The sequence below is a fragment of the Loxodonta africana genome, chromosome 7, assembly GCF_030014295.1.
Source record: "Loxodonta africana isolate mLoxAfr1 chromosome 7, mLoxAfr1.hap2, whole genome shotgun sequence".
Lineage (NCBI taxonomy): Eukaryota > Metazoa > Chordata > Mammalia > Proboscidea > Elephantidae > Loxodonta > Loxodonta africana.
Window position 1 is genome coordinate 33,206,480 of NC_087348.1, and position 16,589 is coordinate 33,223,068.

At 36.7% G+C, this 16,589-nt stretch overlaps 1 protein-coding gene across 1 annotated transcript; it reads right to left on the reverse strand.

Annotated features, from left to right (window-relative positions):
* Window positions 1-476: 476 nt before the first annotated feature.
* On the reverse strand, window positions 477-1,606 carry LOC135232125 (olfactory receptor 4C3D-like). Its single transcript, XM_064289428.1, has one exon. It carries the CDS (start codon window positions 1,604-1,606, stop codon window positions 641-643), a length of 966 nt encoding a protein of 321 aa, XP_064145498.1. The 3' UTR covers window positions 477-640.
* Between the last annotated feature and the right edge of the window lie 14,983 nt (window positions 1,607-16,589).

The window sequence follows — 16,589 nt, forward strand, 5'->3', positions numbered from 1 at the left end:
GACCAAAAGAGACAACGAGCTATAACCCTGAAGATGGTGAGAAGTGGTGGGAAGAAAGAACTGGCAGGAGAAGGCTTGGTGGGCTTCCTGGCCCATGAAGAAAGTTGAGTGCCTTTGGGCAGATGCCTAGGACCAGCGAGAGTTGTGCCTGTGAACATAGCTGGGAAGAGGCTGTCCTGATGGAAGAGCTGTGTCTTGGATGTTCTTGGGCCTGAATTGTAACTGTTACTTCCCTAATAAACACCATAATCATGAGTATTGTCTGTGAGTTCTGTGTGGCCATTGCAATGGATTACCGAACCCAGCAGAGAAGTAGAGAGTGTCATGCAGGGACAGTTGGTATCAAAATTAGTAAAGATGGCAGAGAAAGGAGTCATATCTGACTTCCGCAAGGAATCAGGCTTGGACTGCTGGTTTTGATTCTACTTTCCCCTTGTGAAGTTAGAGGAGGTCAGACGCCACCTCCATGCCATTCTTGTGCAAAGGTTCTACCACAGTTAAGTGATACAGATGGGAAAGAGCTATATATCTACATATATACGCATATATATACATATGTATATACACACACACACAAACCCACATATATATTAACATAAAAATGTAAAGATTATGATAGAAATAAAATCTTCATATTGGGTCATTTATTATCTGAAATTACATTTCTTTTCAATAACATTTTGATGGCATTTTTTACTTCTGCATTCCTTACTGTGTAGATAATGGGATTTAACATGGGAGTGACAAGGGTATAGAATACAGTTATGCCTTTATCCATGGAGAAGGTGGCTACTGGTCGCATATACATAAAAATACAGGGCACAAAGAACAAGACAACAACAGTGATGTGGGAGGTACAGGTAGAGAAGGCCTTTTTCCTTCCTGCAGAGCTGTGAATCCTCAACGAATGCAGGATGAAGACATAGGATACCAACAACATTACAAAGGTAATCACAGACATTACCCCACCATTAGCAGCAATCAGGAGACCAACAAGGAAATTGTCTGTGCAGGCAAGTTGTATCAGGGGGAAGATGTCACACATGAAGTGATCCATAATGTTGGGGCCACAGAATGGGAGCCAGAAAGTGACAAGAATCTGTCCAATAGAGTGGAAAAAACCCACTGTCCAAGACACCCCCACCAAAAGGCAGCATACATGGTGGTTCATGATGGTCACATAGTGCAGAGGTCTACAGATGGCCACATAACGGTCATAGGCCATGACCACAAGGAGGGCAATCTCAGAACCACCTAAGAAATGTTCAATAAAGATCTGTGTCATGCAGCCATTGAAGGAGATGGTTTTTGTCTCAGAGAGCAAGTCAGCTAGCATTTTAGGGATTATGGAAGAGGAGTAACAAGCATCTATCAAAGATAAGAAGGCCAGGAAGAAATACATTGGGGATTTCAATGTCTGACTGCAGATTATGGTGACCACAATGAGCAGGTTTCCTGAGACGGTGACAATGTAGGTGATAAACAAAACAACAACTAGAATTCTCTGCATCTGAGGATTCTGTGTAAGTCCTATTAGAATTAAATCAGTCACGTTCATCCTGTTTTCTTCTGTTTCAGTGCTGATGATGGACACAGATATTGGCATTATCCTGTAAAGACAACATTTTTAATAGCAGGGTGATAAGCATTTCATATTTTGTGGTTTCAAATAAGAACAAAGCATTTTAATAAATAAACTATTTTCCTTCCTGGCATACAGGAAGAGAAAAAACATGCTTCTTCTATTTTACAAAAAGATTAGAACCATTGCGGCTGTCTAATCCAGCTTCTTCTCTTGATGCTGGAATCCCATCTATAACATCTTGTGACAAGTGGTCACTGGGCATTTGCTGGAGGACATAGAGGCATAGGGACCTCATCATATTATAAATTCCTTCTCAGCCAGCAAGAAATGCTAGAGAACTCATATATGTGTGTGTGTGTGAATCCCTGGTGGTACAATGGCTAAGCACTCAGTTGCTAAACAGAATGTTGGCACTTCAAACCTACCAGTCGTTCTGTGGGAGAAAAGACCTGACCATCTGCTCCCATAAAGATTTCAGCCTAGGAAACCCTATGGGGCAGTTCTACTGTGTAAATTATGGTTGCTGTGAGTCAGAATCAACCACACAACACACAACAAAAATGACACACACACACATATATACACACAAGTGTGTGTTTGTGTTAAGTATATATATATATATATACATATACATATACGTATACATATCTGTATACAAGAAGCCCTGGTGGAGCAGTAGTTAAGATCTGCCTTCTTCACTTCTTTATCCCCGGATCTACCTTAATGTTTGACTCAGAGTGGTAGTCAATAAATATTAAGTGTGCAAGCAAGTTGGAAGACAGTTTACTTATGTCTCCTGTGTTTTCTTTTTCCAAAATAGGAGTGTTCACCATCTTACCTAGAAAAACAATTTAATAAAGTGTTGGAAAGTGAGCTAGATATACTCCTCTCAGCCCTTCAGATCTATTCTCATTCTTCTCCTCCATGGTGGGCTTCCATGGTGTTCCTCAACCAGGCCTCTTTCTTCTCTGGCCAACAGGAAGTGCTAGATAAATGTTAGGAGGACAGGGTGGGAAGAAAAGAATGTCAGGGTTTATTCTCCCGGGTCCCTCCTGTGGTTTATCAGTAACAGGGTACCTTTAACTAGGGTTACAGCTCTTGTTTGGTGGATATCTCCTAGTGTTATATTTCCTTTTGCAGTAATTTCTTCCCCTTGTTCCCTCAGGCCTCCTGGTGGTAATGATTTCCTACTGGTAGCTAGCCCTGGCAAGCTTTATCATCACCCTTAATTAATTTCCTTCATACCTTGATAAATAATCTTCAATAAACTTTTTTTAATCTGCCTTTTGAGCATGCTGTTTCCTGTTAGGACTCCAATGGATATGGAAAGTTTGTATTTTTTCTTGGTAAATAATAGAAATAATTGAAAAAAATTTAGGTTATTTAAAAATTATCTCTACTTCTTTTGATGTATAGCTGCTAAATAAATTTAACTTCCAGGAGAAAAAAATTGTGAAAGACTTTGAAATATAAAAAGATTACTGGCTATCTTCAATGAAAAGCTGTGTGTTGCCTATAGCACTCCCCTTGGGATTACATGATTCTATGAGGATTATGCCTTTCACTGTCTTTGAGCTATTTTACAACTCTTCCAGTTATAGAAAACGGATAATGCAAATAATTCTTGTCCATAAAATTGAAAATATTGTCTGAAGAGGGTTCAATTGATTTCCCTCAGTTATTGTGGATAAAGTCAGTTTTGCATCTATTTGTAAATTCATGACACATCCCTGATTGAACAAATGTGCTACACTGGATTCTCCTTTAAATGGATTATAACATACCCCTGGTTCCCTCCTTAATTAATGTGTTAAATAAGAACTTTGTCATGTATTCATTTTATATTTGTATGAGAGCCATGATTTTATATTTTTTGGAGAAGTCTTTTGTCTTCGTGTATTAGAATTACTTAGAGAGAAAGCTGAAAAACTCTCAAAAATCCTGATTCTCTTTCTCTGTGTCTTATTGCATCATGGGTTTTTCTGTATTATTTTATTTGGGGGGAGTTGTTTTAATTCATTCATAAAATCTCTTTTTGACACTTTGAAATCAAATATAAACAAGATATGATATTAAAGAATATTTTATCAGCCCCTCCAACTCTGTTCCCAAACAAAATTAGAGAAAATGAATGTCATGGATTTAATTATGTCCCTCCAAAAATGTGGCCCATTTGGGCTGGGCCATGATTTCCAGTTTTGTGTGGTTGTCTTCCATATTGTGATTGTAATTTTATGTTAAAGAGGATCAGGGTGCGATTGTAACAGCCTTACCCAGGTCACATTCCTGATCCAAAGTAAAGGGAGTTTCCCTGGCATGTGTTCTGCACCAGCTTTTAACTCTCAAGAGATAAAAAGGAAAGGGAAGCAAGCAGAGAGTTGGGGACCTCATACCACCAAGAAAACTGCACCTGGAGCAGAGTGCGTATCCTTTGGACCTGGGGTCCTTGTGCTTGAGAAGCTGCTCAACCAGGGGAAGATTGATGACAAGAAATCTTCCTCCAGAGCCAACAGAGAGAGAAAACTGGCCCCTGGAGCTGACACACTGAATTTGGATTTGTAACCTACTAGACTGCGAGAGAATAAATTTCTCTTTGTTAAAGCCATCCACTTGTGGTATTTCTGTTATGGTAGCACCAGATGACTAAGATAATGAATATCCTTATTTATCAAAATAAAACCTGTGGAGTTTGGGGAGAGGTGGGGGAGAAGGATTACCTAATCAAATATAGTTTTGAGGTCCATTTAATAAGCCATTTACCAAATATTTATTAATCATCTATTATGTGCCCAACACTCTAGAAAGTTGAGAGATAGCAGTGAACAAACAGATAAAGTCTCTACACTCACATAGCATACATTCTAGTAGGGGGAGGCAGAAAATAAGCTAATAAAAAAGAAAGTAGATAGCATTTCAGATTGTAACTTCTGCTATGGACAATATTAAGCAGGGTAATGGATATTTGGAATCTGGGGGTGGGGTGCAGTTTTCTATAAGGTAGTCAGAGAAGGTTTCTTTGAAAAGGGAACATGTAAACTAGACTAGAAAGAAGTGAAGAAGGATGCAAGAAGACATCTAAGGAAAGAACATTCCAGACCAAAAAAAAAAAAAAAAACAGTAAGTGAAAACACTCTGAGGAAGGAATGTGTTTGGCATCATTGTCTAAAGGAGATCAGTGTGGCTGGAGAGTAATGAACAAGGACTGATAAGTAGCAGGTCTGATAGGGCTTTGTAGAACATTTTAACAGGTATTAATTTATTCTAAGTGAAAAACAAAGCCATTGAAATGTTTTGCACAGCAAAATGGCATGGTCTGACTAAATCTTAGAAATGATTGTTCTGGCTATTGAGTGGGGAAAAGACTATAGAGGGGCAATAGTAGAAGCAGGGAGATTATTAGTTAAGAAGATATTGTAACCATCCAGCAGAAATGTGATGGTGATTTGCGCCAGGATGGGCGTAGTGGAGGTAGATGTATGATGATGGTAGCTTCAATACTACCTGCTGATGACTTGATGTGGGGTGTCAGAAAGGAAGAAGGGTAAAAATTATTTCAAAGTTTTGTACTTCACCCCATGAAGGACATTGTTGACCTTTATTGAGACTACTTCATGTACAGATGCCATGATTAACGTGGCTAATGTTTACTTGGGTGCCTTTGAACTGCCAGGCACGTTTAATCCTTGTATCAACATTGAGTCATACATTGTTATTATCTTTATTTAGAAGATGAAATAACTAAGATAGAGGGTAAGGAAGTTTTTGGATGTTAGTCAGTAAGTTGTAACCCTAGTCTTACACTGAAATAAAGAGTTAGCAAAGGTAATTCTGTAAAATGTGTTTAACCTCTGCGCCTCTCAACTATTTTCTGTCAAATGAGGACAACTAGCTTGAAGGGTGGCTGTGAGAGTGTCAAGACTACTAGCTCTGCAATTGGCCCAAAGTAGAGGCACAATCAATATCAACTACTTTTATTCTTATTGAAATTTTTAAGAGTAGGGTATGTTTACTGCCTGTGAAATTTCATAACATACGACTGTGACTATTAAAATTATAGTGTTCTTTCTATGAGGCTGTATGTGTGCCGCCCAAACGCAACTACTTATAAAAAAGGATGAGGACACATTTTACTCTCATTTATCTGCAAGGTTTTTAAGAACCTAGCATGAGCCTTTTATTTTTTTTCTTCTTTAACAAAGTGTTTGTAAGGTATTTCACTCACACATACACACACCACCGCCGCCACCACCACTATCACCAGAATTAATGGTTAATTTTGGCTTTGAGTAGATAGAGGCAGAATCTGTCACACAATTAGTGTTTTAATATGAAGGGTGAAATCTAATTTTCTGACATCAATATATATTCTTACAAGGTTGATGCCCTCCCCTTCAATCCCACTTTTTTTTTTCCTTATTGCTAAGCGTTCCCCAACCCCAAAAAGATCTCTGCTGTCCACTGGTCTCCATCCCTTTCTCATACCTCCTTCTTATCTTTACCTCCATTTTTCAGATCTCAGAGTGAGTTCTGAGGAAATTAAGGACTGAAGAAGTTAAGCCTACTTTCCCCACAGGACATATGAAAACGTTTCATAAATTATAAAGTTCTGTATAAAGGTTAGGCATTATTATTACATGCATTGATCAAAAACTAATATTAAATGATTGCTTCTTATGTTCTTATACACTAGGCACTGTGCAAAGCACTTTACATAAATTACCTCTTTTAATTTTTTTTAAAGCACTGTATATAGTAGGAAGGTTATTCTTCCTATTTTACATATGGAAAATTGAGACACAGAGTTAGCCTTTTACCCCAGAACATATGGTTAGTGAAGAGTAGGTCAGAAGATCTAATTCAGCTCTCTCTGGCCTCAAATCCTGCTCTTGACCTTGACCCCATGTTATCTCCCATGTAAGAACTTACCTAAGTAGTTAATATGATCCTTCTTTATTATTTGTCTATCAACAAAGGCTTTAAGAAGGCTCTCATCCTAACTTGTGGAGGCATAAAAATGGATTCAAAAAAACACTTAGGAATTTGAACTATGCCTATCTCTCTAAGTCCCCTGAGAATTTTCCAGCTTCCCTCTCAGGAGAATATAGAACAAGAATTTAGAACTACTTACATACTTCTTTGGGGCCCTGGTGGCACAGTGGTTAAAAGCTACAAATGTTAACCACAAGTTTGGAAGTTCAAATGCACTAGCCACTCTTTGGAAACCCTATGGAGCAGTTCTACTCTGCCCTATAGGGTTACTATGAGTCGAAATAAACTCGAAGGCAATGAATATATACTTATTTGTTTAAGTCAGTTAGTAATGCATTACTACCCCTGTCCAAATAGTATTTCTAACCCACCCTAAATTCATCATTTAAAGTAAGTAGGCCCCTGAGTGGCACAAACAATTATCATTTGACTACTAACCTAAAGGTTGGTGATTTGAACCCACCCAACAGCTCCAAGGATAGGCCTGATGACTTGCTTCTTTAAATATTACAGCCAAGAAACCCCTCTGAAGCAATTCTACTCTGTAACACATGGGGTAACCATGAGGCAGAATCAGTACGATGGCAACAGGTTTGATTTTGATTTTTTGGATAATATATTGAGCACTTAGTATTTGCAACCTACTTTCACATTTAAACTCAAATAACCCCATGTGTATATTATTCCTGATTCACAGATGGGAAAGCCGAGGCTCAGAATGCTTCATTTCACTTGCACAGTGTGGCATAACTACTGAGCAGTAGAGCTAAAAGCCAGCTTATTCTGTTTCAGTTCCATTATCTGTTCTTTCTAACTTAAGAGTTCTCCAAAATCAGAAGTCTCTGAAAAGAGTTGGACCCCATTTCCTACTGAGCAGAGTAAAATCCTATTCATACGACATTATGATGAGAATTTTCTGAGAATTTAAGTACATACAGGCCAGAATGTGATTATATATAAATTAGGCCATAGATGATAGATGACAGGTAGGTAGATAAATGGATGAATAGATGGATGCATGGATGTATGGATGGATGGATAGATGGATGAAGGGATTGGTTGGTCAGTAGCCTGGTCTGTTGGTAGGTAGGTAGGTAGGTAGATTCTTTTCATTTTGCAAATGAGGAAACTGAGACTGAGAAAAGAAACAGACATTTACAAAATTGCACATTCAGACCATGGTAGACTAAGGATAAGTATTCAGATTTCCTGAGTCTCAACCTGTTTATCGTTTCCCTACATGGAATAGCTGATATTATCACTTGTTACAGAGTAATTCAAACAAAAGGTATTGCTTTGTCTAACTAATCTATATAATTGCTTCAATAACTGTAATGGATTGAATTGTATGCCCCCAAAATATGTGTCAACTTGGGCTAAGCCATCATTTCCAGTATTGTATGATTGCTCGCCATTTTGTCACCTGACATGATTTTCCTATGTTTCGTAAACTCTATCTCTATGATATGAATGAGTTGAGATTAGAGGCAGTTACATTAATGAGACAGGACTCAATCTACAAGATTAAGTTGTGTTTTAAGCCAATCTCTTTTGAAATATAAAAGAGAGAAATGAACAGAGAGACAGAGGGATCTCATACCACAAAGAATGTAGTGCTAGGAGAAGAGTATGTCCCTTGGACCAAGATCCCTGCACTGAGAAGCTCCTAGTCCAGAGGAAGTTTGATAATAAGGACCTTCTGACAGAGCAGACAGAGAGGAAAGTCCTTCCCCTGGCACCAATGTCCCGAATTTGGACTTCTAGCCTCATAGACTGTGAGAGAATAAACTTCCGTTTGTTAAAGCCGTCCACTTGTGGTATTTCTGTTATAGCGGCACTAGATAATAAGACAGTTACCCACATTGGTTTCCAAATGATACCAGCCTTTTGGGAAATGAAGATGTTGAAAGATCATAAGCAAATATAGCCTTTGAATTTGTTCTAAAGGATTTATCATATAAAGACAAATCACAAAATGTAAAGATCAATGATATAGAATTTTTAACCTTCTATTTTCCACACATATTAAATCTGTCTTTCCATCTTTTTCCAAGACAAGCAAGTAAATTAAATTTGAATGTGGTAAGAATCACCCCCACATCCTTCAAATATCTTTGGTAAGCTACAAACACAAAGTATGTATTATGGAAAAGAATGGATAATTCAGAAAGCAGAATCAAAATCCCAAAGGTATTTTGGGAAAAGATGCATGGAAAAATCACTACCAGAAGTACAGGACAGATAACCAAGGACCTGGAAATAACATGTGTCTAAAAAAATTTAAATAGGTTGTCAAAATTTCTATGGAACATCACTTCTGTTCACCTCTCATATTTCCCCTTTTTGAACGTAAGTGTGTTTAGAAGTTATCCCGTAACTGTCAGAGTGGGCGGGAGGTGGGGGACAGTGGGGCTGAGGAAGCAGATAAGGTGTCTCTAGTTCATAGATCTTCAGACTGAATGGAACTAGACCTCAGGAGTCTCGTCCACACTTGGACATGATTTAGATGATAAGATACTGACCCTTAAGTCAGAACTCAATACTGTCATTGGATGAGGGTTGAGAGAGGGACCTTGTGAAAGGGGACAGTGAGTATATTTTTCTTGTGGAGGGGGTGTGCATTGTTGAGGCCAAAGGACATATTGTGGCATATTATATTTCTACCACATTATATCCTGTTATATATGCTTTTCCAGAACATTGTCACTTCCTTCTCAAATGGTGGCATCTATGCCCTTTCTATTTGAACTTGGAAGGGAATTTATGACTCTGGGGACTAATAGGATATGACAGAAGTGATTCTGTGTGACTTCCAAGGTTAGGTAAAAAAAAAGACAATGCGCTTCTACCTTGCTCACTCTCTTGGTACACATACTTTTAGAGCTCTGATTCGCCATGTAAAAGTCTCCATGCTTGACAGACTATATGGACAGACAACATAGAAACAGAGAGAGATGCCCAAACAGTGCCAGTTATTCCAACCATCACTTTTCAAGACTTTCAAGACCAGGTACCAGATATATGATAAAGAAACCTGTTAGATGACCTCGTCCTCAATCACTTAACCTCATGAGAAACCATGAACCAGAAGTACGCAGCTGAGCTGCTTACAGATTCATGACCTAGAGAAACCATCTGAGATAATAAAGTGAATGTTGTTTTCAGCCACTAAATTTTGGAGCAATTTGTTACACAGCTATAGTATCTGAAACAATACAGTAATTTAAATGCTATAGTATTGGCTCATAGATAGACCAATTGATGGAAATAGAAATTCAAGAAACAGAGCAATGAATCCATAGATATTTTATATATAATAGTGATGGCATTGCACGGTAGTAGGAAATGGAATGGTTGTTCAATATATGGTGCTGGAAAAATCTAGGTAGCTATATTACTGCCTCAAACACTACCTTAAAATTCAAGCTGTATATAGATTAAAGACATAAATGTGAAAAGCAAAGCTTTAAAACTTTTGAAGTAAATTATCTTTTTAACCTCCAAGCAGGGAAGGACTTTGAGAAGTAGTTTCATTGGCCTTTCCTTCTGAATCCAGCTTCCTAATCTCTGGATCACAGCTTAGATTGTCAATTCTTGATCTCAACTGGGTCCGCTCCAATATCCAAAAGCCAGCTCCCCCTAATCCCTCCAATGATTATGTAAGTTTTTAATTCTGTGTACTGAAACTGCACACACACATTTGTACGTGAATACATGTGGGTCTGTTTCTGATCTTACACGGGTTCGTATCTGCCTACTGAGATGACTATTTGACTAAACACAGGTCTATATCCATTTACACATGATGCTATAGTTTACTATACAATGGCATGTATCTGATCACATATGGCCTGTATTCAACCACACATGGTTTTTTATGTGACCTTACAGGGGTCTGTACTCAACCAGGTATGGATCTGTATCTAGCCAAACACGGATTTAGCTATAATCAACCTCCCATATATCTGTATTCCATCCTTGGGTAGTGCAAGTGGTTTGTACTCAATGAATAAGCTAAAGGTTGGTGATTTGAACACACCCAGCAGCACTGTGAAAAAAAGGCCTGTTGATCTGGTTCAGTAAAAATTACAGCCAAAAAAAAAAAAATCCTGTGTGGAAGTTCTACTTTGTAACAGATGGGATCATCACGAGTTGGAATCAATTCTACGGCAATGGGTTTGGTTTTTGGTTCTGTCCATGGGAAAATTTTTGATTTGGTGCAACGAGATGTAATTTGGAAGAATTAATTGGTATGTAATGTCTTATTTGAATAGTTTCCTAGTGTTTTCAGCTGTGGTTTGAATTACAGACTAAGTGAAGCCCAAAGTGGAATTAAAAATCTTTCAGAAAAAAAAATTTATTTCAGGATGAATTCATTTTAAGCCACCAGGAGTTGTAGCCAGTGGTTCTTTGCGATTTCTCTACAACTATGCATTGGTCCTTGGCCCTATTTTAAGAGCTTTCCTGTTATTGCTATACAGCATAGTCTCCTACCACATTAGTGACTTTGCTTGGCTTCGGGGAATATGTTGTTATTCTGGGCATAATTGTATGTCATTCATTTTAAATATTCAACTGACCGCTTCTGGGGCTTATGCCAAAGGCATTCTATTGTTTTTTGAGCCAATGCCTGTTTTTTTTTTGTTGTCTTCTACATGACCCACTTTAATCTTCCCTCAGAACACCCATAACGCCTTCCATAACAGCATTCCCTATTACTTCATTTCTTGACTGTCCATTTCTCAAGAGATTGTTTGCCTGACCAAATGGTGAGTGCATTAACCACAACCCATGAGTGTGTAAAGAGCCAGACACAGCTCTGACTGTGAGAACCAAGTGCTTCCTGCATGCTGAATATACTGCTCATACATGTGGACACTGGGTAGAATGAACTTTGCCTTTTTTGACTAAGTTTGTACCATTCAAAGGGAGAATTTCAGCATATTTCCATATTGAATCACACCCTTCTATATGAGAACTTTCTTTTGAAAACAAAGTATCTTGTTTTTCTTTAGCAAGAAGTGAATATTGCATTCATATCTCTCAACAAGAGAAGTGGAAATCTTGCCAGAGTTTCCATTTTGTTTTGAAAATTATGCTTAAGAATATGATAGACTTCCCCTGAGCCACATTCCTTGCCATATATCTGTATGTACTATCTTGTTTTTTTAAGGGGTTTTGTTATGCTGATCAATCTCTTAGCAAATGAGCCTCTGACATCACCCATGGCATAAAGGGCACTCATGATGTCATTTACTCACGTCTCTATGAGAGCCCAGTGATCTTCTACTAGTTGCCTTTCAAATAGCATGCATCTCGAAGCTCTATCAGGAAACTTTTGAATTCCACCTCCTAGTGTTGTTCATCATGGGGTGGAAGTATTAGGCTTCTGCTAATGTGTCCATCTGCATATGTTCATAAAATAGACATTTCCAAAGTTATCTGAGCACTAGGATTATGGCTTTCTAATGCAAAGGCTGTGCTAAGAAAAAAGAAGACAAAAAACAGAATTGATACATCTTAATTGTGGTATTAACAAAGGATAATTAACATGCCATGGACTGCCAGAAGAATGTAGTGAATTAACTTAGAGTGTGCTCATGTCTAAATTTTATCTCACAAAATTGTGATTATGCTAAGTATATCCTTGGAAAAAAATAAACATATATTTCACTTCTTTCTCTTTTTTTCCACATATAACTATGCGTAACATTTCTCTGATTCTAAAAGTTCATTTCAAAGAAGAACGATATGGAAATTGTATTTAAATTTTGAAACAGTAAGGACAGATTATAATGTAAAAATTAAATCAATTGACACTGGCTTAAAAACACACTCATACACATAAATTAATCTAAATTCATATGTACATTTAAGATCAGGGTGTTTCAGTTAGGTTGCTTTTGGTTGCAAATGACAGAAAACTCAACTAAAAACTTTTGAATATGAAGTATTTATTAATTGGACATCACAGCTATAAACTTCAAGGTTATGGCAAGCTTCAGGGTTAGTTGATAAAATGTATCAATTTTGTGTAAAGGAGCCATGCATGCAAGTAAAATTTTAGCTGGCTCAAAGTTAAGGTACCAGTTTGAAGTCCTAGTCAAGATGAGTCTTGGTCCAACTGAGAATAATGTGATTAAATTAAGACACATCCTCTTGGATTGGGAGATAAATCTTTATGTTGTGACTATTGATGAAAGCAATCGTTGATTGTGTTTCAGAAATAGATCAGTATGGTTCCAGCTGACCTAGATCAACATTTGTTCCTATCCAGAGCTGTAGAATTGTGCCTATCTGCCTTTTAAGAATTGGAAGGTAAATATCAGTCACTTAGCTAGTTCCAATGTTCTCTGCCTCTGAGCCGTAGAGTTTATCGGATATACATGCTCTAACAGTCAGAGTAAGGCCTCTCTCTACTAGGAATATGGTTAGGCAAGAGAATCTGGGGCTTGTTCTCCCTTCATTTTGAAATAAACATTATCTGCATTACCTAAAGATTTACTAATATAAACCTCATAATTTATTATTCAACTTATTTTAGAATTTTCTCTTCACATTACAGACTTTTCTCATTACTTGCTTGTCTGCTACTTTTTCTTGGCAAGACCCAAGTCTTTTTTCCTTTAGGGATTGTCTGGGGAGGAAAACTGTCCAAGAGAGGTAATTTAATTTGAGTTTGTTCCAAATATTCTAACAAACTAATTTATAATGAATTTGCATTGTCTTTCGTTTAAAACAGTGATGATGTAAAACGCCACATACTACGTTTGCATTTATAAATGGAAGAATTATTTCCTGACAGAATGACCCAAGAGATTTCTGAAAACTCCAATTCCTATCCAGGCTGGAGGCTCTCTTTAATTGGCATCTAGATCTGTAGATGTTTTCTTGTTATATTTTCTGTTAATACATATCTCTCATTGCTTGTAGGAATTTCTGGAAGTGCATGATTTTCTGAAGTGAAGTTGGAGGGATGTAGGGTCATTCTTTAATGAGGAAAGAAATGGTCTTTGGATATGCTTTTTGAATGACTAAATTGCTGAAAAGTTCTGCTCCTATCTGTGAGAAAACTCTGTCTTTGACTTTTCTGGGAAGATAAATCCCAGCATTTGCCCTGTTAGGTACAGAATTAATGACTAGGGACATGAGTGTTACCCTAAATCCTCAGTCAAAGTAAAATATTTTTTGGTTGCTTCATCTTAATTGATTAAAAGGAGAAAAATTCAAATAACTAACATCAGTAATTTTTCCTTTTTTCTTTGTGTCACTAAATAACAGGCTTGGCCAGGTTAATTTCCATTAATCTGCCCAGTTTTTACAGACTCATGCAAACACAGCATCTTCATTGTTCTTTGAACACATTTTCCCAACAGGTAAGAACATTCATGTATATACTATCTTTGTACTGTAAAAACTGACCAAAACCAAAATCAAGCCAAACCCTTTGTAGTCGAGTCGATCTTGATTCATAGTGACCCTATAGGACAGAGTAGAACTGCCCCCATAGAGTTTCCAAAAAGTGCCTGGAGGATTCAAACTACTGACCTTTTGGTTAGCAGCTGCAGCAGTTAACTACTAACCACCAGGGTTTCCATTAAAAACTGACAATATTTTTAAATGCTTTCATATTCCAGGCATCCACTTTGGATACATATACACCTCCACATTTATAATATATATATATATATACATATATATATATATATATTTGATGAACAGCTTATATGGAAGTATGAAAATTGTTACCACTTGGAACTATTTCTAGATCCACTGAACACATATTGCCATGTGTTCTGTGTGTGCAGATAAATACATGAGATATCCGCAATTATTCTCAGTGAAAGAAGCCCTGATTTTCAGGACCAAGGACAAGACCAAGAGGTGAGTTTTTGAAACCTCTAATGGAAAACACTTATTATAAATTTACATGATATATTGAAATATAGCTAATGTCTTAAATATATTTCATTAGGTTAATTCTGAATTTGTAAAATTAAGCAAGAGAAACACAAAAATTAATCAGAATATACATAGTCTATTTGGCTTTAGTATTTTAGCCTGATAGACATTTACTGTCCATTTGCCAAATAACAAAAGAAACGTGTTGTGCATTAAAAATAAGTTGATAGATTTATAATTTTGGTTCATAGGTAACAGGATATATTAATAAATGTTTATAATTAATTTAGATGTATTTGAACTAAATCAAATAACCAAGCCTGTTGCCATCCAATTGAGTTGATTCTAACTCATAGCAACGGGTAAAACTACAGGGTTTCCAGGGAGTGGCTGGTGGATTGGAACTGCTGACCTTTTGGTTAACAGCCAAGCTCTTAACCACTGAGCCACCAAGGCTTTGTATTTGAACTACCCCAGTAAAACCCAGTGCCATCGAGTTGATTCCGACTCATAGCAACCCTATAGGACAGAGTAGAACTGCCCCATAAAGTTTCCAAGGAGTGCCTGGTGGATTCGAACTGCCTACCCTTTGGTTAGCAGCTTTAGCTAGAGAATTTAAAACTATGTATTATATCAAGTGTGTCAGGGTATAAAGAACAAATGCCTATTGTGTTTGCAAGCTTGATATATGATTTTATGTGTGAATATTTTACAATAATGACAACAACCTTATTAGGATATATACAAAAAGAAACAGGGGATCAGGAAATGCCTCGTCTACTGTAACTTAGAGAGACTTATAAAACTGTAATTGTACTATAGAGGTTTTTTTTTTTTAAAAAAAAATTTTTTATAGAGGTTGTTTTTGTTACTACGGCATTTTAATTTCTATTGTAAAAAGCAAAGGATTTTTTTTCTAGAAAGATGTTAACTTAGACATTTAAGTTGAAAGCCTACTCATACTTTTAGTTTTTATAGTATCAAATCTTTGAGGACTGAAACTGTAGTGGATTCTTTACATACTCATTTTCTTTACATGTAATTTAGCTGGCCAATAGAATATTTCAGTGAAATCCAACATTAATTATTAATAAGATTAAGAACATTAGACTTTGCAGGTCAGTAGTTAAAAAATAATTAGATATAAACTATCTTTACCATTATATTCTTCAACAGATGTGCCTTTATTAATCTACAACTTCTAAAATGATAGAAATCCTGAACCACCCAGACATATAGAACTCTCATTACAGCTGGTTTCTAAAAGAAAGCTCAGAATTCTTCTACACATGTTCCCGCCCCCGCCAAACCAAATCAATATAAATGAAATCAGCTTGTCTACATCTGAGGTTTAGCCATTCAGCAACTTTCTCCAACAATGAATAATCCTAAAGTTTATGTTTATATCTATATAGGTACTATTCACTCTTATTTGAATTTGTCCTTAACCATAAGAGCTAGGGACTTTGAGGAGTCAATGTTCTTATTCTTTTTGTTGTTTTCTTTGTTTTTCCTTTTGAATTTTCTTTTCTTTTTCCCCTTTTACTTCCCTTCTTTTCTTTTTTCTTACCTTTCCTTCTCCTCTCCTCCCATCTTTCTTTTATCTTTTCTTCCTTTTCATCTTTCTTTGCTTTCATTTTCTTTTCTTTTTTATCCTTTATTTTCTAAGAGGGTCTCTGTTTATTTGCAATGGCTTCCCAAGAAGCCTCCTGAGTAAGTTCAGAAAGCCTCAGAGGTTGGCCTTCCAGCACTCTTTCACTAGAAGAAATCTTCCTGAAGAAGATTTGTTAAGAACACTATCCACACTTAACACATTAATATTACTCGTGTATAATTTACTGGGTATAATATTTCTTAAATATAATTTCTCTGCTTCCTGATTTGATTCTTCTTTTCTTTCATTTTCTACTCTTTAGGTCTCCATCTGAAGCATGGGTACAATCTTTTCCTTTTTTCTGCTTAACTTCCATCAATATACATAACATGACAGGTAGATATTACTACAGATATGCAGCAAAATAGATAATTCTTACAATGTACAGTTTTACCCTATGTCCAAAACTGGGTGTTCATGAGTTATAGGTATATAATATTGTTTTTATAAGTAATGTAC